The sequence below is a fragment of the Sorex araneus genome, chromosome X, assembly GCF_027595985.1.
Source record: "Sorex araneus isolate mSorAra2 chromosome X, mSorAra2.pri, whole genome shotgun sequence".
Lineage (NCBI taxonomy): Eukaryota > Metazoa > Chordata > Mammalia > Eulipotyphla > Soricidae > Sorex > Sorex araneus.
The window spans coordinates 86,826,966-86,850,032 of NC_073313.1; the positions used below are offsets into that span (position 1 = coordinate 86,826,966).

At 51.5% G+C, this 23,067-nt stretch overlaps 1 protein-coding gene across 8 annotated transcripts in view; it reads right to left on the reverse strand.

Moving 5' to 3' along the window:
* BCORL1 (BCL6 corepressor like 1) overlaps nucleotides 1-23,067 on the reverse strand; it is an 84,980-nt gene that overhangs the window by 40,920 nt on the left and 20,993 nt on the right. For 4 of the 8 annotated variants that reach the window (XM_055122799.1, XM_055122802.1, XM_055122798.1 and 1 more), the window contains 5 exons: nucleotides 18,631-18,763; nucleotides 13,607-13,697; nucleotides 10,087-13,332; nucleotides 2,988-3,153; nucleotides 1,867-1,947 (listed from right to left, as the gene is read on the reverse strand). In XM_055122799.1, coding sequence (XP_054978774.1) covers nucleotides 1,867-1,947; nucleotides 2,988-3,153; nucleotides 10,087-13,332; nucleotides 13,607-13,697; nucleotides 18,631-18,719 — 3,673 coding nt within the window. In that variant the 5' untranslated portion in view covers nucleotides 18,720-18,763. The remainder of the gene's footprint in view (nucleotides 1-1,866; nucleotides 1,948-2,987; nucleotides 3,154-10,086; nucleotides 13,333-13,606; nucleotides 13,698-18,630; nucleotides 18,764-23,067) is intronic. The other 4 variants (XM_055122801.1, XM_004606420.2, XM_055122804.1 and 1 more) reach the window with 3 other exon arrangements.

Here is a 23,067-nt window from a genome sequence, read left to right on the forward strand (position 1 = left end):
GGAAGGCCTAAAGGTTAATTGTCTGTTCCTGAAACCGGCCCCCGATAATCAAGAAAAGCCAGAGCCAACACTTGCATTGCAGACCACAACACCCTAAAGGAGAGAAAGAGTAAAAGGGAATGTGCCTGTCACAGAGATAGAGGTGGTGGGGAGGACGGGGGTAGGAGGATAGGGGGATGGGAGGGAACACTGGTGGAGGAATGGGTACTCGATCATAGTATGACTGAAACATAAGCATGAAAATTTCTAAGTCTGTAACTGTACCCTGTAATAAATTAAAGCATGCCCGGGCTCTCCGGGCGGCTCTGTCTCACCACCCGCGTTCGGTGCTCTGGAACCGCAGTGTGTGGACTGGATTGGGACGGCCGGTGGTCAAGGACAGGCGAAGGAAGAACGAGGACCAAGCTGGTTGCTGATTAGTTACCGGTTATTCAATCTTCCATCTTTCTCATCTCCCGCGCTCCCAGCTCCAGCCTCTCTCTGCATCAACTGCCACTCTCCATCTCTTTCCTCCCTTTTTAACTCTCTCGCCCTTGCCCCTAGGTTACACACCGCCAGGTAGCAAAATCAACATAATAAAGCCCTTCCTGAGGGCTGTCAGGTTTAAAGGGAACACAACCTAAGGGGCATTACAAAGCCCTTCCTGACTGCCAGTAGGCAAAATACCTCTTAAGGGTTTTTCACCTCTCCCCATTATTCCAAACACTCATTAACATCTTAATACTAGTTATTTTTGCATGGACATAGCAAGGCATACATTGAGGTTTGCAAGGCAGCTCTCCTGACAACATCTTGCCACAGGTTCAGACCACAGCACTCAGGCCAGATTAATCACTCCTAACCCTAGCAGGGTCCAAATCCAGTTATCACTGTTTGGATCATGACAACATTTGTCCATGATCAAGCTCTTAACTTACAGTTAAGCATTAGGCACTTTGGCCAGGCCCATCTCAATGCCAGGGTAGCACACAACCCACCGCTTGCCCTGGGTCCCGTCTCGTCCCTCTTTGGGACCCTGCTTTTGGGGGTGCTAGGAAGTAAGGGTAGCTGAGGCTTAGGTCAAAAGAACAGATGCCCAGGAGGAAAATATCATGTAGAGTCAAATGACTCCCAGGTTACAAAAGACTTAGCATTTGCTAAGTCTTTCTGTGTCCATACAAAAAGGACATGGCTCTGAATAAACTATGCAAAGGACTCAAGAAGAATAGAAAAACAATATTTACAAGTCAACAGAACACTAAGAAAGAAGCTACAAATAAACACAGAATGGGAGCACTGTAACGGGAGTAACCCAATAAACCTAAACTACCTGAGGCTATGTTATCCTACAGTACCCCATGGTGATTCATTAAAAAATAAAAACTAAATTTTTAAATTAAAAAAAAAAACAGACCTGGAGCAGAAACCAGTTCTCCCGAGTGCCAGAGGCCTTTCCACTTTCCACCATCGGCTCTCAACTAGAAATGTCATGTCCCTGTTGTGAAGGCTAATGCCAGTCTGACGATCACAGGCACTGCCTCTCCACTCTGGGCTCTCATGTCTGGCAAGGAGCCAGGCATTATTTTTGTCTTGCTTTTGGAGCCACACCCGGCAGTGCTCAGGGCTTCTTCCTGGCTCTGCGTTCAGGGATCACTCCTGGCAGGCTCAAGGGACTAGCGGGGGTGCCAGGAATTAAACCTGGGATGGCTGCATGCAAGGCAAGTGCCCAAACCCACTGTACTATCTCTCCTTCCCTGGAATTGGGCATCTTAAGCCAGAGTTCTCAAGTTCTCACCTGAAGCCGTGGCAAAACCAATCATGCAACCAGATTTCTACCCCTGTCTGCAGAGAAGGGTCCAAAAGGGCTGTGGCCTCAGCCTCACTCACCAGACTGGCTGCGCGTCCGGGTGCTCAAAACCACGGGGATGAAGTCACGGAAACTGCTCTTTGCTTTCTTTTCCAAGGAACCTGCAGTGATGGGCGGCGTCGGGTAGAAGGCAGAAAAATACAATCAGAGTCAAAGGACAGGGAAAGCCCTCCCGGGGCAGCTCCGGTGCAAGGGAGAGTAATAAAATCAAGGCAGGCTTGGTGTTTTCTCTGGGTTAACAGCAATTAGTGCCTGTTATATGCTGCTGGCCCCTGCCCATGTCTCTTAAGAATGAGAGTTGTTTACCAGGGTAATGGGGAGGCAAGGAGAAGGCCCGGCTGCCTACAGTTGACTAGTGACAGCTGAGCTGTCACAGGTCCCAGAGAAGGACAGCCTCAATGAGCCCCAGAGGATGGAGCAAGGCAGGAACAGAGAGCAGTAAGATGCTCTGTGAGAAGAAACTAGAAAAAGGCGCACCAGATTGAACTGGAAGGTCATGAAAACCAGCCCGTATAAGAGCAGATTCTTCCTGGAGGCCACCCAAGGATTTCTCCGTGACAGAGCATCCAGGTGAAGGACACACATTCCCCACCACGCTCAACCGCCAGCAGCCTGTGGGTCCCGAAATAATCATCTGGGTGTAGGCTTCTAGCTCACCATTTATTTGCAATCTTTTGGAATGGAACTTTTTCCTTATTGTAGCACCGAGGCTTGAACCCAGGCCTCATGCATGCCAGACACGCACTTTACCACTGAGCCACATGCAAGACCGTCTAATGGAGGAGTGTTTTTTTTTCATATACCCAAACAAATCAGGGTAATGAACTTCCAGGCTGCAGTTTCTGTCTCTGCACTCATTAAACCCGTTTCTTTTCCATGCTTTTAGCCCTGCTGGAGGGGAATAAGTTGGCTAGTCTGTCGGAGGACAGATTTGGGTTTGTGGGAGTCACCTTGTTCCGGTGGGCCAGAGGGAGCAGATGAAGGCCCACCAGACCCCTTTCTTCTTTGCCTTGATTTCCCCCAGGCATCAGCGAGTGTCCTCCCACGGTGGTCTCACCTTTTGGGTCAGTCTCAAAGAGAGTCCTTAGCCCCGGAGCAGGCCTCTACCCATCCCCCTACGGCCAGGGTCCACGGGGCCTACCTTCCTCGTGGCCATCTGCTCGCTTTCCCAAAGACTGGGACTCCGGCTTGGCTGGCTTCCGGTGCTTGTGCTTTACCCTGCCCCCATTGTGCTCTTTTCCTGATTCTGTAGCCCCCCTGGTGCTCTTCTTGATGGGTTCCTTCGGGTCACTAGGTGACTTCCGGCACTGTGGAGAGGCAAAGAGGGTCATATGGTGAGGGCTGTTGGAAAGGATATCTGTTCAAATGGACACGCAGGTCCCCCGCTTCCGTTGCCACCACCACTGGTAGGGAGAGGGGAGTTCACCTGTTTCCTTCCACAGCAGGCTAGAGGGCTTGGGGGGCACGGGGCGGGTGCTAAGTCCAGTGCCCTCAGCTAACCCTTCAGAGAGAGCTACAGCCCCATAATTTCTAACAGGTTCAGACAGCAGTACCAAACCAAGGAGCACCCCGTCTTTTTTGTTTCATTTTGTTTGGGGGCTCACATCCAGCAGTGCTTAGGGTTTACTGCTGGCTCTGTGCTCAGAATTACTCCTGGTGCCAACTCGGCCATGTGCATGCAAGACAAATGTCCCGCCCACTGTGCTATCTCTCCGGCCCCCATACCCAGTCATCTTAAAAGGTGCTAAGCCAGACCCCCTCCACTCCAGGCCAAACACCTGATGAGACGAAACCGAGACTTTAAAAAAAAAGTCTCTTCTGCAATGTGGGAGCCGACATGGTTCCAATCACTTCACTGTGAATCCTTTCATTTGATACCGACCACTGAAAATATGTTTGCACAGAGGCCAAATCAAGAGAAACTGTCCCTTTTCCTGTGTAAATTAATCCTGGAAAATAGATTCCACTAAGCAAGAGGAGAAGCAGCACGGCGGGGGCCATTCCAATCTCCCCCTGCATGGGGAAGACTCGGGGAAGGCCCAGGCCTTATTAATAATGCCACTTTACACTCGGCAGCACTTGCAGCCTTGCAAAATGCTCTCCTCTGGCTTACTGGATTTTTCTCTTCCAATATCCAATGGGGCACTGCCATCCTCATCGCTGAACTGGCTCTAAGAGATTCTATGTTTTGTCCAGGGCACACACACAGCCCAAGGCAGTCACTCACCTCACGGGCCACTATTTCTCAGGACAACCCTATACCTCACTTTCTTTGTGCCTAGAAGGAAGGAAGGAAGTAGCAGGGCTGACTAAGCCCAGGCCAACCCGAACTACTCCCCTACCACCCTTCTATCTTTTCTCTTTCTCTACTTGGATTTCCACTGTGTTGGCTCTGGTCCACTCACATCGATGATGCTCAGGGCATCAGAAGAGCCCAAACGCTCTGCTTACTTACGACAAGGACACCCCTCATTCTATGGGTCACGTATTTTTTAAGCTATGAGGTCTCCTGCACCCAAACAAAATAGGGCCACGTAGGAATCTGCAGTGTTCTAGGATCCAGAAGTACAGACTAACCAAAACAGTGTCACAATGAAATCAGGCTTCACGAAGCAAAGGAAGAAAGGAGTCCTCCCCCTTCTTCCCCATACGCCACCTTTTAGAAGGTTCTCACCACTTAGCTCCAGCTAAGAGGATGGCAAAGATCTGGGGCTCGAGTGATAGTACAGTGGGTAGGGTGTTTGCCTTGCATGTGTTCAACCTGGGTTCAATCCCCAGCACCCCACATGATCCTCTGAAACTTACCAGGAGTGATCCCTGAGCAGAGACCCAAGAGTAAGCCCTAAGCACAGCTGAGTGTAACTTCCCCCAAAAGGAGGGGGGCAGGCATCTTACTGAAGGAACACTTTGGGGGGTAGATTCGAAGAGGAGGGTCTCAATTCTCCAGGGACAGGGAGTGGTCCTACTCCATATACCAGGGAGCTCTACTATCTGATGAATGCCTCCTGCTTCTTACAGGGCTCAGCTCCAAGTTCCAGTCTGTTCTCCCCTTGGCTGCTACCAAGTCCCACAAAGCAAAGTATTTGGAGAAAGAAAGGACTTGGGGGTGGAAGATGAGAAACTATAGCTTCAAATCAGGGGCTGGAGCAATCGTACAGCAGGTTTACTTGCCTTGCATGCAGCTGACCCCGACCCTGGTTGGATCCCCAGTATCCCGTATGGTGCTCTGAGCTTCACTGGGAGTAAATCCTAAGCGCAGGGCCAGGAGTAAGCCCTGAACACTATGAGGCGTAGACCAAAAACAAACAACAAAAATCTGACCTTCAAGTCTGGCCATGAGAAAACTATTTTAAGTGTGCATGTGGGGGAGGTGAGGGGGGTAGATATAGTAAAAAAGCACATCAACTCAAATATAATTTATTTTAATTATCATTCTTTTTTTGGTTTTTGGGCCACATCCAGCTGTGGTCAGGGCTTACTCCTGGCTCTGCACTCAGGGATCACTCCTGGCGGGGCTCGAGCGACTATGAAGTGCCAGGGATCCAACCCAGGGCAGCTGCGTGTAAGGCAAGCAATTTACCCACTGCATCATCTCCCGAGCCCCCTTAATATCATTTGAGTTGGGTTTTTCCGGGACAGATCGTTAATTTTACTTCCTGAAAAAGATCAAAACACAGAGAATTTCTGGGCTCTCAGAGATGTACAGCAGGGAGGGTACTTGCCTCGCATGCAGCCAACCTGGGTTCAATCCCCAGCATCCCATACGGTCCCCCGAGCCCACCAGGAATAATTCCTGAGTGCAGAGCCAGGAGTACCCTGAGCACCAACAACTGTGGCCCTAAAATAAAAGAAAAAAATCCAGGGGATTTCTGCCTATATCTCCTGCAAGGGTAGGGCTCAAAGTTAAGATTATATTTGCACACCCTCACTTAAGCAAAATGTGGGGACACCTCAGGGGACTACGTAAGATGAGAGTTCTAGTTACCAGGGGGTTGAAAGGTTTTCCAAATAATATATCAAAGGATCAGAAGACAATGATGGATCTCTCACTCGCGCTCTCTCTGGTTGGTGGTGGAGACATGAGACGATCCTGATTTGTGGTCATGACAGGCTTTGTTTTTATGGGATTTTAGGTTTTTGTATTTGGAGCAGCCTCTGAGCTGGAGTGGCAGAGTGGACTAGAGTTTTTTAGTTCAGTTGTAAAACAGGCCAAGTCTGCAGATGTGCCTGTTGGTTCACCTTGCCTTGTTCTACCTCGCCAACAGAAATTCCAGGGGGCTATTCGGAATCCATCCCTGATCGAAGTTTGCTTATAAAATGATTTCTCTTTTTGTTTTTTTTTCTTGGAGGGGGGTCACATCCAGTGATGCTCAGAGGTTGCTCCTGGCTCTTCACTCAGGATAATTACACCAACAGTGCTCAGAGGACCACATGGGATGCTGGGAATCAAACCCACGTCGGCTGTGTGCAAGGCCCTTCTTGCTATTGCTCTGGCCCCTTATTAATGATTTCTTTCCCAGGAAAAGTGGGACTTTTTTTTTTCTTTCTTTTTTATTAGTGAATCACCATGAGTTACAGATACAAACTTATGAACTTTCATGTTTGCATTTTGTTTACATCCCTCCACCAGTGCCCAGTCCCCTCCACCAATGTTCCCAGTATCCCTACCACCCCATCTCCCCCACCCCACCCCACCTCTGTGGCAGGGCATTCCCTTTTGTTCCCTCTCTCCTTTTGGGTGCTGTGGTTTGCAACAGAGGCATTGCGTGGCCATCGTGTTTGGTCTATATTCTATTTTCAGCATGCATCTCCCATCCCGTGCAGGTCCTATTGGCGTGGATGTGGGGAGAAAGGAACCCTCTTACACTGCTGGTGGGAATGCTGGTGCAGCCCTTTTGGAAAATAGTATGGCCACTTCTCAAAAAATTAGAAATTGAGCTCCCATCCGTCCCAGTAATACCACTCCTGGGAATATACCCCGAAGAGGCAAAAAAGTACAGTTGAAATGACATCTGCACTCGAATGTTCATTGCAGCACTGTTTACAATAGCCAGAATCTGGAAAAAACCCGACTGCATGAGCACAGATGACTGGTTAAGAAACTTTGGTACATCTACACAATGGAATACTATGCTGCTATTAGAAAAGATGAAGTCATGACCTTTGCATGTAAGTGGATCAACACGGAAAGTATCATGCTAAGTGAAATGAGTCAGAAAGAGAGAGACAGACATAGATTGCACTCATCTGTGGAATATGAAATAACAGAATATGAGACTAACACCCAAGAATAGTAGAGATAAGTACCAGGAGGGTGGCTCCAAGGCTTGGAAGCTGGCCTCACACGCTGGAGGAAGGGGCAGCTTGCATAGAGAAGGGAACACCAGGTAAAGTGTAGAAAAGTGGGACTTTTAAAAAAATTATGCAAGTTATTAGCTCTACCCTCCCCGTCACTCTTAAAATGGACATTGCCTCAATCCTTACGGCCAGTCACTGTGGGTTCCTTCAAGGCCCCTGATCCTGGAACTTTACTCTCCATTAGGGAATCCAGCAATCTGTTCATATCATATAGGAAGAAGTGGAGCCTGCCTGGGCCTAAGTCCTCTGTATGACATAAGCCACACAGGGCGCAGGGACCAAGTGCATTTTGCTGGTTACAATGACACAAATATGGGCTGGAGCAATAGCACAGTGGGTAGGGTGTTTGCCTTGCATGAAGCCGACTGGGGTTCGATTCCCAGTATTCCATTTGTTCCCCCGAGCACTACCAAGAGTAATTTCTGAGTGCAAAGCCAGGAGTAACTCCTAGGCACCAACGGGAGTGACTCAAAAAGCAAAAAATATATATATATATGTTTAAAATATAATAGTCACCAAGCTGTGAAAAGCATCGCCACACCATCTAGTTCCTGAACTTTTGCAGCACCTCAAGTGTTGCACAGCCATGAAGCAGCGTCTCCCCCACTACTCCTCTCCACTACCTCCCTCCACCCTCAGCAAGCTTTAGCAACAACTCAGCTACATTTTCAGGTTGCCTGTTCTGGACATGTCCCAGCATTATCTCACTGAATCTTGACGACAAGCCCAAAAGTACTATCTCACCATCCAAAGGAGGAAACAGAGGGCCAGAGGACTGGAGTCCCGTGATGACACCACAAAGCTGCAGGTAGGGGCCAGAAGGCAAACTCAGACCCCAAGCCTGGCTCCAGGGAGCAGAGTCCTCAGGGCCATGCAGCCACCACCACACCCACCCTCCTGCAGATGTTTTCCCCACTGCTGGGGTGGGGCTGGCCCAACAACAGTAGCTCAGCGGCAAACAATTGCTGAATATGTGTGAGGAAACAGCTCCACAGCAGCATGGGAAAATCAGTAGGGCACGGCTGAAGAACATACACCATGGTGCTGAGGGCACCAGGCTCTATTTACCAGGTCCGGTGCCTGTGGGTGTGTTACTCACTGCCTTCATTCAAAAAGTAAAACTCAAGGGGCTGGAGCAATAGTACAGCGGGTAGGGTGTTTGCCTGACACATGGCCGACCTGGGTTTGATTTCCAGCATCCCATATTGTCCCCTGAGCTCCGCCAGGAGTGATTCTTGAGTGCAGAGCCAGGAGTAACCCCTGAGCATCACTAGGTGTGACCCAAGAAGCTAAAATAAAATAAAACTCAAGGTGCAGTATTCACCGTGGAGGGCTATGGGAGGACCTGGACCGGGTAATGCATGTAGAAAGCATTTGGTAGGGGACTGATGACTATGGGCAGTCGCTGGGATGACACGGCTGGTGAGGACATTCATTATTACCAGCCAGGGCTGCTGGCAGTTCTGTGAGCAGGCGCTGTTTGGGCTTTACCAGGCTCTACCTTTGTTCCAACTTGGCATGCCTGCCATCCAGAGGTGGTGCTGAGGTTACGGAGAAAACCCACCAGAAACCCTGATTTTTTTTTGGTTTTCCTTGTTGTGGGGGCCACACCCAGTGTTGCTGGGGGTGGGGTGGGGGGGCAGTTCCGGAATCAAACCCAGGGTTCACAGCAATAATCCTATGCTCTAGCCCATGCATGATCACCCCAGCCCTAGCTCGGGATTTTTGACCTGGAGCACAGGGGTGAGCTTTGGCGAGGGGAGGCGGGGTCACCATAATGGGCATAAAATGACGGGTGACGTCAGACTCCAGAGCTCAGGTCTACAGCCCTCATCCACTTCTCAAATCACACTAGGATCCAAAAGAGCCTAAGAGTTTCTTTTGTTTTTCTTTTTGGGTCACACCTGGTGATGCACAGGGGTTACTCCTGGCTCTGCACTCAGGAATTACTCCTGGCGGTGAAGAGCCATAAGAGTTTCTGGCCCCCTTGACAAATCCACATTACTCTGGCTATAAAACTTGACTTCTTAGTGTGTGTATCTATCTATCTATCTATCTATCTATCTATCTATCTATCTATCTATCTATCTATCTATCTATCTATATCTATATCTTGACATTGGGTATATCTTGACACCCAATGTCAAGGCTTGTGAATTTGTTTTTGCTTTTTAGGTCACACCCAGTGATGCTCAGGGGTTACTATTCGCTCTGCACTCCGGAATCACTCCTGGCAGTGGTCAGGGGACCATATGGGATGCCAGCCATCGAACCCAGATCGGCTACATGCAAGGCAAACAGCCTACCCACTGTACTATCGCTCCAGCACCAAGGATTGTAAATTTAACTGCCAATTATCCAACCTTCAAAATAAGCCTTACTCTTCAACTTCACATATTTCCCTGGACTGTCCATGGCCTTAGATCCCTTCTGGAAGTCATCCTTTTAAGTCCTTGGCGGGGGGGGGCACGTTTTAGTCTAGAACATGTACCACTAGCCTAGCCTCAGATGTCTGAGCAGCCCCGTACACCAATGTCTCAATAGACTGACACCCGAGTTACTCTCCGAACCCTTGCAGGACACTCCCACAACCAGCTCAGGCACCAGACAACTACGTGCAAACTTCGAATAGGCTCCTTGGTCCCCTCAGAACCCTCTCCCAGGTTCCTAGGCTCCCCGAGGACAGTGGTCACCTCTGTCATGGAGAAGGCAGAGGGGCTCTGCAGGAAATGACCTAAGCAAACGACTCCAAAAGGGTCTCAACAGAATGGAGTTTCTGGAATGGAGCAACTTGGGAGGCACATGGCAAAGGGAAAAATGGTGTTGCTACCTGCAGGGCAAGGCACGTGGCCACCCCCCTCCACCGAAGCCCAGCAACTCACCTTGGCTCCCATGGAACACCGGCCAACCACCTTGACCTGCAGCGGCCGCTGCTGCTGCTCCTCGCCATCCTTCTCTTTCCCAGACTTCAGTTTCTTGGGCGGCAGAGAGTCGGCTCCCCCCTCGGACACCACCGAGTCTGGCTGCCACTTGTTCTTGCAAGCAAAGGTGTTGACACTTTCCTGCTTCACTCGCGCCTGTCCGGGCTTACTCCGAACTTCAGACGGACCCCGCTGGGCAGCTGCTGGGAGCCCGTCGGCCCGGCAGCAGGTGGTTAAGTTGAAGACAACGTCACCATCCACCTTCTCCATTTTCACCCGTCCCAGGTCCACCTGGCCTCCCAGTGGTGGCAGCTCTGTGCTGGAGGCCCTCCTGTTGCCGGGGACCACATCCAAGAGAAGCTCCTTGGGGCGGCCGTCGTGAGGTAGCAAAGGCAGCTCGGGCATGGCGCGGAGGTTTTGAGGGGTGGCCAGGACCAGTTCGTGGGACATGTAGGTGGCCAGCACTTGGTTCTTAGGTTTTGTGTCTCCAGCCAGCTTCGCGCCACAGGCACCCTGGGGGCCGTCCGCTTTCGGACTGCTGTTGGATTCCTCAGGCCCCGGATTGACTCGCCTGTCCCCACTGCTAGGCTGGACGGACAGCGCCAGCGTGCCTGTCTGAGGGCTGAGAGTCAGGAGGACAGGGTTCACTTGTTCTTCGTAAGGCTTGGCAGCGATCCGGCAAGCTTTGTTCTTCGTGCCAGCATCCTGCTCTGGAGCAAAGGGGCCTCCAGGTCGTGGCTGCCCATCGGGAAGTCCGTGCACAGTTTCACTGGGGCCAAGAGCCGCCACACCCGACAGCTCAGAGACGACACCCGTGGGCCTGATGGGCACCCCCTGGGTGGGGGTCAGCTGCCCAGCACTGGAGATGCCAATGGAAAGCAGAGATGCCTGATGGTACGGGGACCAGCCAACGGGTAGGACCTGGCTGCTGGTGGCTTTGCCATTGACTGAACACCGTGGGTAAATATTTGCCGGCCCCGGGGGCTTCCACAGGGAGATGTCCTTGGTTTGGCAGCCTGGCAGCACCGGGGCAATGCGGGCTGGGGTGTAACGTTTGACTGTGCTTGGCTGTCCTTCAGTCCCAGCCTGGCTGCCCTTCTTGCCACACGGCGCCCCCGGGTTCTTCGGCTCACCTTGATCGATGATGGAGATGGGCTCCTGCTTGGGGAGATGGCGGGGATCTCGGGGAAGGCCCAAGTTGGGATCTTTGTTCAGCAGCAAGGATGCTGGCACTGGGTTGGCCACTCCCACGTAGGTGCCCGGAATGGTGCTGATGAGCGCCGTGGAGTTCTTCACCCAGGTGCTTGGGTCCCCGTTCCTCACAATCTCGGGGAAGATGACAAGGGGCGAGGAGGTGGGCCCCAGGCAAGAGGTGACGTTGCTGCCGGCAGCCTGGGCTGTGCGCTGAGACCTGGACAGAACGGTGGAGAGGAGGGCCTTGCTGCTGGTGTGCACCGGGGTCAGCACGGGCATGGGGGGCGTCTTGCGCTGGTTGGGCAACGGCAGCTTCTGCCGGTTGGACTTGGAGGAGAGGTCGAGGGGCAGCTCGTTGCACTCCAGGGGGGAGGCCATCTCGCGCTCCAGCTGCGGGGGCGACTTGAGGGGAGAAAAGGTGACGGAGGTCACTTCTGTCTGCTGCTCGGTAGCGCCTGGCATCTTGGTGGGATGCGATGGGGCCGAGGTCACGCTGGGCGCAGGCAGCAATGGCTGTGGAGTTGGAAGCACCTTGGCGGAAGCAGTGGTGAGGGCTGTGTTTGCCAAAGGCCCAGGGACCCCATCAGGGGCAGGCTGGGTGCTGGTACTGCTGGACGGGGATGCGCAGGGAAGCCTGTTCACCTCCAGAGAGACCAGCTTAGAATCGGAAGTCAGAGGCCGGGCCACAGAAAATGCATATGGGTAAGACCGTAGTTCCGGGGAGGCCAGCACTCCAGGAAGACACCTGTCCTGCAGGTAGGATGGCAGGACAGGGAGTGTAAGAGTGGACGAGACCTCCAAAGTGGTTGGCAGTGTGGCCACACTAAGCGGCTGTCCACAGCTCGGAGGTGGGATATAGACCAGCGGCTGGCTTGGGGTCAGGACCGTCCCGGGCTGAAAGGACAGGGGGACTTTTTGCATAGCTGGTGTCTGAGCTGCAGGAAAACACACTCGACTCAAACTAAAGGAGGCCGGGATAGGTGCAGAGGTGGCAATGGCTGTCGGGGTGGCAGCCGGCATAGGCGTAGGTGCGGGAGTAAAGATTGGAGCCGGGGTCGGGGCCGGAACGGGTGTAGGAGCAAAGGCTGGGATGAGAGTTGGGGTAGAAGGGGGGCCGGAGGATGGGGCTGGGGTGGCCATCGGCACGGACGGAGGCGGAGCAGGAGCTGCCGGTGGTGTGGATGCAGCAATGGGAGCCAGAACTGGAGTGGGGACAGGCGCAAGGACCAGGGTTGGAGCTGAAGGAGGCACTGGAGCTTGGATCACAGCCAAGGGTGGAGCTGAAACAGGGACGGAGAGGGGTGCTGGGGCAGGAGCTGACAGGGTGACTGGGCCTGAGGATGAGGCTGAAGCTGGCACAGACACCAGGACCGAGGCAGACACAGAGAGGGGGGTGGAGTCAGAGATGAGAGTGGGCACCGAGGGTGGTGCCGAAGCCAGAGCTGGCACGGGGGCCGAAGGTGGGGAAGGAGCCGTGACAGAAGAGGCGACCTGGACAGGAACAAGCCCCGAATGCGGCACAGGGGCTGGGACGGAAAGGGGAACTTGGAATGGTTCTGGAGCAGATGGGGGAACAGAGGCCGAGCCGGGAGTAGGGGGGCAGATGGGAGGCGGCAGCGAACTGAAGTTAGTGGTAACCAGAGGCAGAGTGCCTTCCACGGGCACTCCAGTTCCCAGAGTTGCCAAAATAAAAGTATTCTTCTCCCCCACACTGTGCCGCGGGTCCAAGGCCTTTACCCCGGCTGCCGAGCCGTCCGCCTGCGTGCTCATTTGGCTGCTGTGCGGAGTCCAGGAGCCGTCTGCCCCGTCGGGCGTGGGAAGCGTGAGCCCGTCGTCCAGGCTGCTCAGCGGCACCATGAGGCCCTCAGCCTCCCCCATGTTCCCAGCATAGTCCATTGGGGGCTGGGGGTCGGCAGGCTTATCTTCAGGCTTGGGCCCAAGTTTTTCTGTCGCACCGCCATCTGCGTCTGCCCCCCGGGCATTGCTGCCACTCCCAACGGCTGTGAGCTCCACCTGCAATGACAGAACAGTGTGCAGGGTGCAAGTGTCCCGATCCCCCCAAGAGGCCAAAGAATGGTCCTCTTTGACAACTCCACCAACTGGGGGAGGGAAGCGGGAGCGGGGGGAGGGGGTTCAGCAGTAGCAAAGCATAGCTTTGAGCCGCAAGGAGCAGCAACAGCTATGCCCCTGCCCATGGTGCCCACGGGGTGACAGACAGCATGGTTCAGCTCCATCTTTGGCAGAGCGGGGCAGGGGGGGTTGCAGTATGCAGGCCCTGGCCCCTTACCTTGGAAAAACTGTTGCTGACACAAAACTCCTGAGATCCAAAGTGCTGGCAGTCACCTGTCGTGGACTCCTCATCAGAAAGAGGTGCTCTTCTGCCATGGAATGACAGGACCAGAAAGGGATGTGAGGCCTAGTCTTGGAACCACCGGCACACTTCCCCCCCCAGAGGCCGTCTGCCTGCCTGGCTACCCATAAAACCTTCCTGTCTTGCTTGGCTTGGGTGGGAGAGTCAACATAGGCTGGGCAGCATGGCGGAAGGGACAGGAGGCAGGCCAGGCTGCAAGCTGGAGCCTGTACGGCCACCTCTGCAATTCTCCGCAAAGAAGACAGTGTTGGACTAGACTCCCCACTCTGAGACCTGTCCTCTTTTCATCGGGCACATAGGCTGATACGCCCCAGTGTGTCAAGGTGACCCGACAGAGATGCTAGGCGTGGCCAGAAGGGGAGAAGTAAATCACTAGAGACCTCAAAAGGCATGCCAACCATTTTCCTCTGACAGGCCATCTGATTTTCAGTCACTAATGAAAGCTGGCTGCAGGGACTCTAAAGGCAATCTTTTATAAAAATAAATAGCAACCTGCACTGTGCTCTCTGTGCTCTAACTCTGCAACCCCCGGCCCATACACTGGGGGGGCTTGCCTAGAACAGTCCATGCCTCTTAGCATTTGCAGTGACTGGATGCCACTTTCCCCCCATTCCCAAGTTCCAGTGGGCACCAGCCAGCACCTCCCTCCTTTTCACATTCATCTGTGTACTCCACCATTGGAAGGTCCCCACTCTCCCCACGGACCTGCCAGCACCACATTCCCATGGGGAGACCCCTGAAGTCAGACATCAAATTCAAATTACATAGAGCTACAGAAGGGAGAGCTCAAGGTGAGAGATCTGGGTATACTCGGAAGAAAACCCAGCCTGCAGCACCTATGCCACTTGCTTGAAAAATTGGAGATTTGGGGAAGGCAGCTTTTAAAAATGACTCATCTTGGGACCACAGTAATAGTACAGCGCATCAGGCATTTGCTGCGCATGTACCAGCTGAGGATCCAGCCCCCACCCGACCTAGGGTCCTCTAAGGGCCCCACCAGGAGTGATCCCTGAGCTCAGAGCGGGAAGTAAGCCCTGAATACTGCTGGGGGTAGCCACAAAACAAACAAACAAGGAAAGAGTATATCCTGACCACCTCCCCCTGCTCCCAGTCAGACCGGGAGAGTGAAGCTCAAATTTGAAGACAAACCCATCAGAACTTGGGCTAGAGATAAAATATAGGAGTTAGGGTGTTTGCAACTCAATCCAGGATGGCATAGGTTCCTTGAGCACAGAGGAAGTCTTTAGTATCATCAGGTACTGCCCCAACTCCAAAATAAGTAAGCACATAGCTTCAGGGGCCAGAGCAACAGTATAGTGTGGAGGGTGCTCGCCTTGCATACGGCTGACCTAGGACTGATCCCCAACACCCCCTATTATCCCCCCAAGCACTGTCAGGAGTGATACCTGAGTACAGAGCCAGGAGTAAGTGCTGAGCATAGTCAGATATGACCCCCCCAAAATAAAATTAATAAAGCGTAAGAGTCATGCAGGGGGGGTGGGGGGGTGGTGTCACGATAAAGCAGAGCCACGGTCTGTGTGATTAGGGAAGGTGGACCACCTTCAGGTTTGCATCCTCTCCTCTGCAGCATCGCCCTGAGCACAGTGAGAACCCTAGAAGCAGCCTGTTCCTCCCTCAGCAATCATCCCGACCAAAGAGCAATCAGAGGACCTGGAGCTGAGTCCCAACACAAGGAAAAGCCCTACTACCTCCCTCCTCTCAGTGGACAAGCAACCACAGGGGAGTCAAGAAGAGAAGCCAAAAATAAGATCAAGGAGAGCATCATGGGTCTCTGCCCATGTTCTCAGGGCTCTGGGGGGAGCTTCATTGAGAGGGAAAGGCTGATAGCCTACAAAGGAGAGCTGGGGAAGTGGTGACTGAAGGGGAAGAAGAGCTGGGGTGGCGGCAGGGGAAGATGGCTGAAAGGAGTACATGATCCGCATGTGAGAGCCCTAGGTTCTAGCCCAGCACCGCAGGGTTCCCCAAAGCAGAAGTGTGAGTGTTCCAGTATTAGAAACAAATGACGGTTAAAGAAGGCGAGGGCTAAGGACTGGAGACACAGGACAGGGGCTTATGTGCTTGCCTTGCACACGGTCAACCAGAATTGATCCCTCCTGCATCCCATAAGGCCCCCCAAACACCACCAGAAATGATCCCTGAATGCAAAGGCATAAGTAAGAACTCGAAAAGGGAGCTTTTTCAGATCTTATTGGGTCCTGACTGTATGCTTTTTTTTTTGGTCACACCTGGTGATGCACAGGGGCTACTCCTGGCTCTGCACTCAGGAATTACTCCTGGTGGTGCTCAGGGGACCATATGGGATGCTGGGAATCGAACCCGGGTCGGCCGCATGCAAGGCAAACGTCCTACCCACTGTGCTATCGCTCCAGCCCCGGGTCCTGACTGTATGACATGCCCCAGGCTCCTTATAAGACTTGCCTTGCTTGGATTCCCGCTCTAATCTAAGACTGCCTTCCCTAAACAACATAGGGGAAATTTCAACTCCCACTTCAAACTCCTACAAATCCCTCAAAGCCCCAGCCAAAATGTCACTGCCTTTGGGAAGTCTTCTTTGGGAAAGTATGTTCTTCTTCAGTTAATTCCCAAAGACGTGTGAATGCGACTCTCTTCAAAATTCCCAAGTCCCCTGACTATTGGTTTGTTCTCCCTGGGTTTATTAAATTTATGCTGAATGAATAAATGAATGAATGGGTGAAAGAAAGCCCCTTTGGCCCAGCAGAAAGATTTTGCCCCTGCTCCTACTGTCCTCAGTAAACTGATAATGTAAGTTGGCTGCTCAAATATAACTTAAGAGGGGCCAGAGCAATAGAACAGCGGGTAGGGTTCTTGCCTTGCATGCAGTTGACCTGGGTTAGATTCCCAGCATCCCATACAGTCCCCCAAGCACCACTGCGAATAATTCCTGAGTGTAGAGCCAGGAGTAGCCAGGTGTAGCCCCCAAACTAAAAAGAAAAGTAACTTTAAGAGTTAGATCCCTGGCTGGCTTGTACATTTTCTAAATTCTACCCATTACAAAAGAGCTGTGAAGATGGTTTTAAATAAGATGAGATTACTTTTTGGAAATCAACAGTAGCACAGAGTATAGAAGAAAGGCAACAATAAAGAACAGATCAGATCCGAAGTGACAATGCTTAAAAGGTTATCCTGACCGCTCGGCATATTTGGTAATTTAACATCCCAAGAAAGGCCCATAAAGAGAGAAAATTATGTTCCAGACCCATTTCCTGTTCCTTTCTCAGCAGGCATTTATGATGGACAGTGAACCAAGATAACTTTGACCGTTGATTTTTAGGTGGGGGGTGCTCTAACCCAGCTCTATGAAAGTCTCAACTACTTATAACTAGTTGCCAGTGAATTCTTGCATCGATCAATACCACCAGCCTGCCTTCCCCAGCTCATTGCTCAGTAATTACCTAACAGCACAAATGCATAGGGAGACACCTTTCTTCGGCAGCTTCTGAATGGAAGTTTAGTCTCCTTGGTCCTGACTTTTATATTCCGAAATTAAATTTCTTTTAACTCCTTCTTCAACTCATTCCCCAGTATAGAGAACAGTAAGCTATTAACCTAATGGTTTAAAAAATAAAAAGGGGAGCTAGAGCAATAGCACAGTTGGTAGGGCGTTTGCCTTGCACGCAGCCAACCCGGGTTCAAATCCCAGCATCCCATATGGTCCCCTGAGCACCGCCAGGAGTAATTCCTGAGTGCAGAGCCAGGAGTAACCCCTGTGCATCGCTGGGTGTGACCCAAAAAGCTAAATAAATAAATAAATAAATAATTAAATAAATAAATAAAAAGGTCTATTCTAACACCATGAGAAGAACTTAGGCCAACAGAGTTCTCCAGCAAAAGACAAAGCAGATAAACAGATATCCCATTCATCTCCCTTTGAAAATAACCACAATTACCAATTTAACTCAACCTGCATATCTTTCTGCCTATCCGCTTGCAAGATTTACCCAAGGAAACACCAGATCCCGAGTCCGAGGGAAAGCCCCACTATTCTGTGTTGTGATTGATCAGAGGGTTTAAACGGTCCATGGACTGAAACAGCACCTACCCCCCAGCAAGTAGGGGGGACTCATGCCTTCCCTCAAAATGGAAGCGGCTTTGCAACATTTAAACACACAGCTCTTTCGCCAAGGGTTATGAGCATCAAATATAAAATCTGAAGAATGCTTTGTGTGCCCTTAGGATAGGGTATGATCAAGAAATGGTCTAAGCTTGAGAAACCACATGCTTCAGAAAGCAGAAAATTAAGAACAGAACATACAGGTCTCACCAACTGTCCTGATAACGACAGCATGAAGCAGTGTGGATTTCACTTTGGTATGTACGTGGGGTTTTTTTTTCCTTTTATCCTCAGTACTTAGGTACTGAACACCTGGCAGTGCTCAGGGGTTACTCCTGGCTCTGCTGTCAGGAGTTACTCCTGGCAATGCTTGGAGGACCATAGGGGATGTCAGGGATTGAACCCGGGTCAGCCACGTGCAAGGCAAGCACCCGACTCGCTCTGGCTTCGCTACTTCTGAAGAGAGCACGCTACACATCCTCGTTAGCCTCGTGAGACAGGATCACTGGAATAGCCACCGGAATACCCACTACCTGTTCCCAGTACAAAGCTGAATGATTGACAACCAAATTTCCTTTACCTGGGCTCTCGAGAAACGAACTTGCAGGCAGCAAATACCAAGTGCAAATAAATGCCTGAGCCCGTTGGGACTCCCTACGACGGGACAAATTCTAGTTGGACCATTTGATCAGGGACAGTGTAGCTGAGCAGACCATTCACATACCTGGTTTCCTGTCACCCCACCCTAGCCCCCTGGAAAGTGACAAGCCATCGTGAGTCTTTCCACACCCTCTCCCGCCCCAGGCTCTACTGGGAGACTCCTGCTTGGCGGGTGCCACTGCCTTACCTCTCCTCGTTGATGCCACACATGCGAATCCGGTCAGAGCTGGTCCAGTTGTGCACGCCGCTGCCGTAGAGCGGGGCTGTAGAGATCATGACAGCCACTCAGCACCTGATAGGATCTGCTGTGGCCACTCCCCCTGAGGAAAAAGAACCCCCCCGCAAAAACAAAAACCAAAAATCAGAACTCATAACAGGGACATCTGCTCGAGTCACCTCTGGGTCCAGAAACATTTCAATCAAGGGAATTATAGGGTGCCTATAGGTACCTAGCAGTCTCTTTCACAAGCCGGCCTGCTGGGGAAAATTAAGGTCCAAATGGGGATGGGAGAGCATCAGCCTTCCAGGAATCCACAGGTTTCTGGATGATAAACGAAGATGCTGTTAATCACCTAGAGTGATTATGAAATGATCTTAAAGACAGACGGGCTTGCACGTTCAAGGGAATTCCATCTATTTCAGACAAATGAGATGACAGTATATTTTGCTCCCCACATTAGCTTAAGCAACTGCAATGAGATGGTTGATCCCCTGAACGAACAGCGCGGTGAAAGACGGCGGGGGATCTTCTGCTCACATGGAAGTCTTTGAGTGACACAGCCAACTGAAGCTCTCCAGAGGAAGCACATGCTTTATAGGCCCTCGGGAAAAGAAAAAAACCCACTCTCATTCCCATTTCAAATGGGGACGCACACTGCTTATCACGCATGCATCTAACTTGGTTTAAAGCTCCGTCTAAGTCAGATGCAATACTCCGAGTGCCCTGCCCACACGCACACAGACATCAAGTCATGTTCCATCAAGAACCACATCTCTGTCTTTGTCCCTTCCAATCAGTCTGTCATCCCCATGATCCACTATTCCAGCCAGCATTCAGTTCTCACCATTGCCAATCAACACACAACAGATCCACTTTCTAGACCAAAGGAAGCATCAAGAAAGAGATTTAGGAGCCAAAGCGATACTGTGTCAGGTAGGACACCTGCCTTGCATGTGGCTGACGTGGATTCTATTATCCCTGGGGCCCCATATGGTCCCCTGAGCCCACCAGGAGTGATCCATGAGTGCAAACCCAGAAGTAAGGCCTGGGCACAGCTAAGAGTGGCCCAAATACACACACACAGACACACAGTGGCTTATTAAAAGGGCTTGGATTAATTTATTAGCTAAAATCCTGCTTGTGGAGCACCCCCAGCGGGAATATCCCCCAAATAAAAAAATAAATGGTGAGGGGTTGGAGCAATAGCACAGCAGATAGGGCATTTGTCTTGCATGTGGCCAACCTGGGTTCGATACCCAGCATCCCATATGGTCCCCCGAGCACCGCCAGGATTAATTCCTGAGTGCATGAGCCAGGAGTAAACCCTGTGCATCGCCGGGGGTGGCCCAAAAACAAACAAACAAAAAAATGGTGAAAAGAGCCACAGAGGTATAGCAGAGGGGGTTCTGGTGCTTGCCTTGCACACCACTGACCCTGGTTCAACCCTGGCACTGAATATGGTCCTCCGAGCCCTGCCAGGAGTAATCTCTGAGCACAGAGCCAGGAGAACGCTCTGAGCTCAGCTGGGTAATGGCCCCCAAATCAGAAAATAAAAAAAGTGAAAATTCCCCTCAAAGCTCAACTAACAGAAGTGTACAGTGATCAGAACTGTATGCTGTTCTCAACTTCCCAAAGTAAATCACAGTGAGAGGTTGTCACATGAGGGATTTGTTTTAGTTATCCTTTACACAATTTTCAGAGACTGTCTACAGTCAACACAGTATCACTTACTCACTCAACAAATATATATTGAGTCCAAAACGTACCTCAATGGTAAAGTGCATGCCCGTAATATGGTTCTGGGCTTGACTGAATCCTTACACCACCCTAGGCCCCAGAAAAGTTAACCGATATATCTTGAGCTCCAATTATATTACTACCCTAGGTACTGAGAATTTAATAATTAACAAGGTCTGCCCCAAATCCCTGCTTCACCAACCTTATATTCTAATGGTATAAGACAGATAATAACCATCACTGTCACTATCATCCCATTGCTCATGTATTTGTTCGAGTAGGCACCAGTAACGTCTCTCATTGTGAGATTTGTTGTTACTGTTTTTGGCATATTGAATACACCATGGGTAGCTTGCCAGGCTCTGCTGTGCGGGCGCAATACTCTCGGTAGCTTGCCGGGCTCTCCAAGAGGGGCGGAGGAATCGAACACGGGTTTGTCATGTGCAAGGTGAATGCCCTACCACTGTGCTATCGCTCCAGCCCAAGACAGATGATAAACACATGAAAAATTCAACTTTGGGCCAGAGAGTAATACAGAAGCTAGGGCACTTGCCTTGCCTGCAGCCAACCCGAGTTTAATCCCCACAACCACATGTGATCCTCCAAGCCCAGGCAGGACTGATACCTAGGTACAGAGCCAGGGGTGAGCCCTGATCACCACCAGGTATTACCCAACTCCTCCCCCACCAGTTTTCAATGTTCTAGTGTGTTAGGTGGTATAACACAGATACAGCACAGGCTGCTGAAGGGACATAGGGTGGAATGGGCTCAAATTTGAGACAGATCTAGTTAGGGAGGAGCTACAACCTGTAGAAAGAAAAGGGGTTCGCTTGGTGGCTGGGGTGAGCATGCCAGGAGGAAGGAACAACTGATGCAAAGGACCTAAGGCTAGAAGCTGCCTACTAAGATCAAGGAGTCAAGAGAAAGGATGGTGGGAAGAAGAGGGGAAAAAGAGAGGGAGGGAGGGAGAGAGAGAACAGGGAGAAAGGGAGTGGAGCTAAGGAGTAAAGGGGGCGGGGGGGGTTGTTTTGCACATGGCTGACCCGGGTTTGATCCCCAACATTGCATATGGTTTTCTGAGCCCCACCAGGAGTGATTTCTTTTTTTTTCTTTTTTGGGTCACACCTGGCAACATACAGGTGTTACTCCTGGCTTTGCACTCAGGAATTACTCCTGGCAGTTCTCAGGGAACCATATGCGATGCTAGGAATCGAACCTGGGTCGGCCACGTGCAAGGAAAACACTCTACCCACTATGCTATCGCTCCGGCCCCTAGGAGTGATTTCTGAGTGCAGAGCCAAGAGCAACTCCTGTGAATCACTGGGTATGGATCAAAAAAACCAAAAAGATGCAGGGTGGGGCTAGGGAACTAGTATAGTGGGCAGGGCACATGCCTTGCACACAGCTGGCCTGGGTTTAAGCCTTGGCATCCCATATGATCCCCTGAGCACTGGCACATCGCTGGGTGTGGCCCAGAAACAAAAAAAATAAAAACAAAACAAAGAAGAGATGGTCTGGGGAGGGAGCTAGTATAGCAGGTAGGGCATTCACCTTGCGAACATCTGACCCAGGTTCAATCCCCAGCATCCCATATTGTTCCCCGAGGCACCACTCAGAGTAATTCCTGTCTGTAGAACCAGGAGTAAGCCCAGAGCATCGCTGGGTGTGCTTGCTCAGAAAGAGAGACAGAGAGACAGAGAGCACATGCACAGTGGTCCCTGCTTATGGTTCACCATAAGTGCTCCGAAAACACCCCCACCAAACACACACACACACACACACACACACACACACACACAAAAGCACAAGACTGGTCCAGCACAACAAGCAAAGGGGTGAAACAGTGAGACAGGTGCAGTCTCAGTAACCCCTCTGCAGACTATTATCTTTCAAGATCCTGCTACCAACCGAGCCCATTTGTACCTACCAGCCTTTCCTGCCACACTGCCCATAAGGCACTCTGGAGGCTCTCTCCCTAGACCCTTCCTGGAGGAAACCTGTCCCCCCCTTTATTCAGTGTCTCTTCCCCGCTGCCACCCTTCTGCCATCTCATCTCCTTCTTTCCTTCTCCCGCTTTCTCTTCCTACCATCACTCTCCCTTTCCCTTCCTGCCCCCAACTTCAATTCCTATCACCTCCCCCTTCACCCCAACTCTTGTCACTCTCTTCCCCTCTTCCTTCCATCCCACCTTTGCATCTGCATAGTGCTAGCTTCCTCCACTGCCCCCCTTTCTCACACCTTCGGGGTCCTTCTCCTGTTCTCCCCTTTTCCTTGTTGCCCCTCCCCTCTGCAGCTCCCTCCTCTTCATCCAAGCTTCTATCTTCAGGCTCCCTTCTCCCGTCTTTCTGCCTGCCCCCCCTTCTCTGTCGAGCGCAGTCTGGCTCTCTTGCACCCCCACTTCTCCCCCTGTGTGTGTAGATATCAGCCCTGCCCCTCCTCCATTCAGCTGAGATCCCATCTTCAACACTCCACCTCTGTTGTCTCCCCAAACTGTTATCTCTAGCCCTGACCTCTCTCCTTCGACCCAGACCAGAATTTTCCAGCTGCCAACGACCTGCCGTTAATTGGATGTCCACCAGGCCCCTCCAATTCCCTGTCTCAAACTGAACTCATTATCTGTTCCCATAAACCAACGCTCCACTCTCGCCCCCCAGTGGGGTTTCCAAT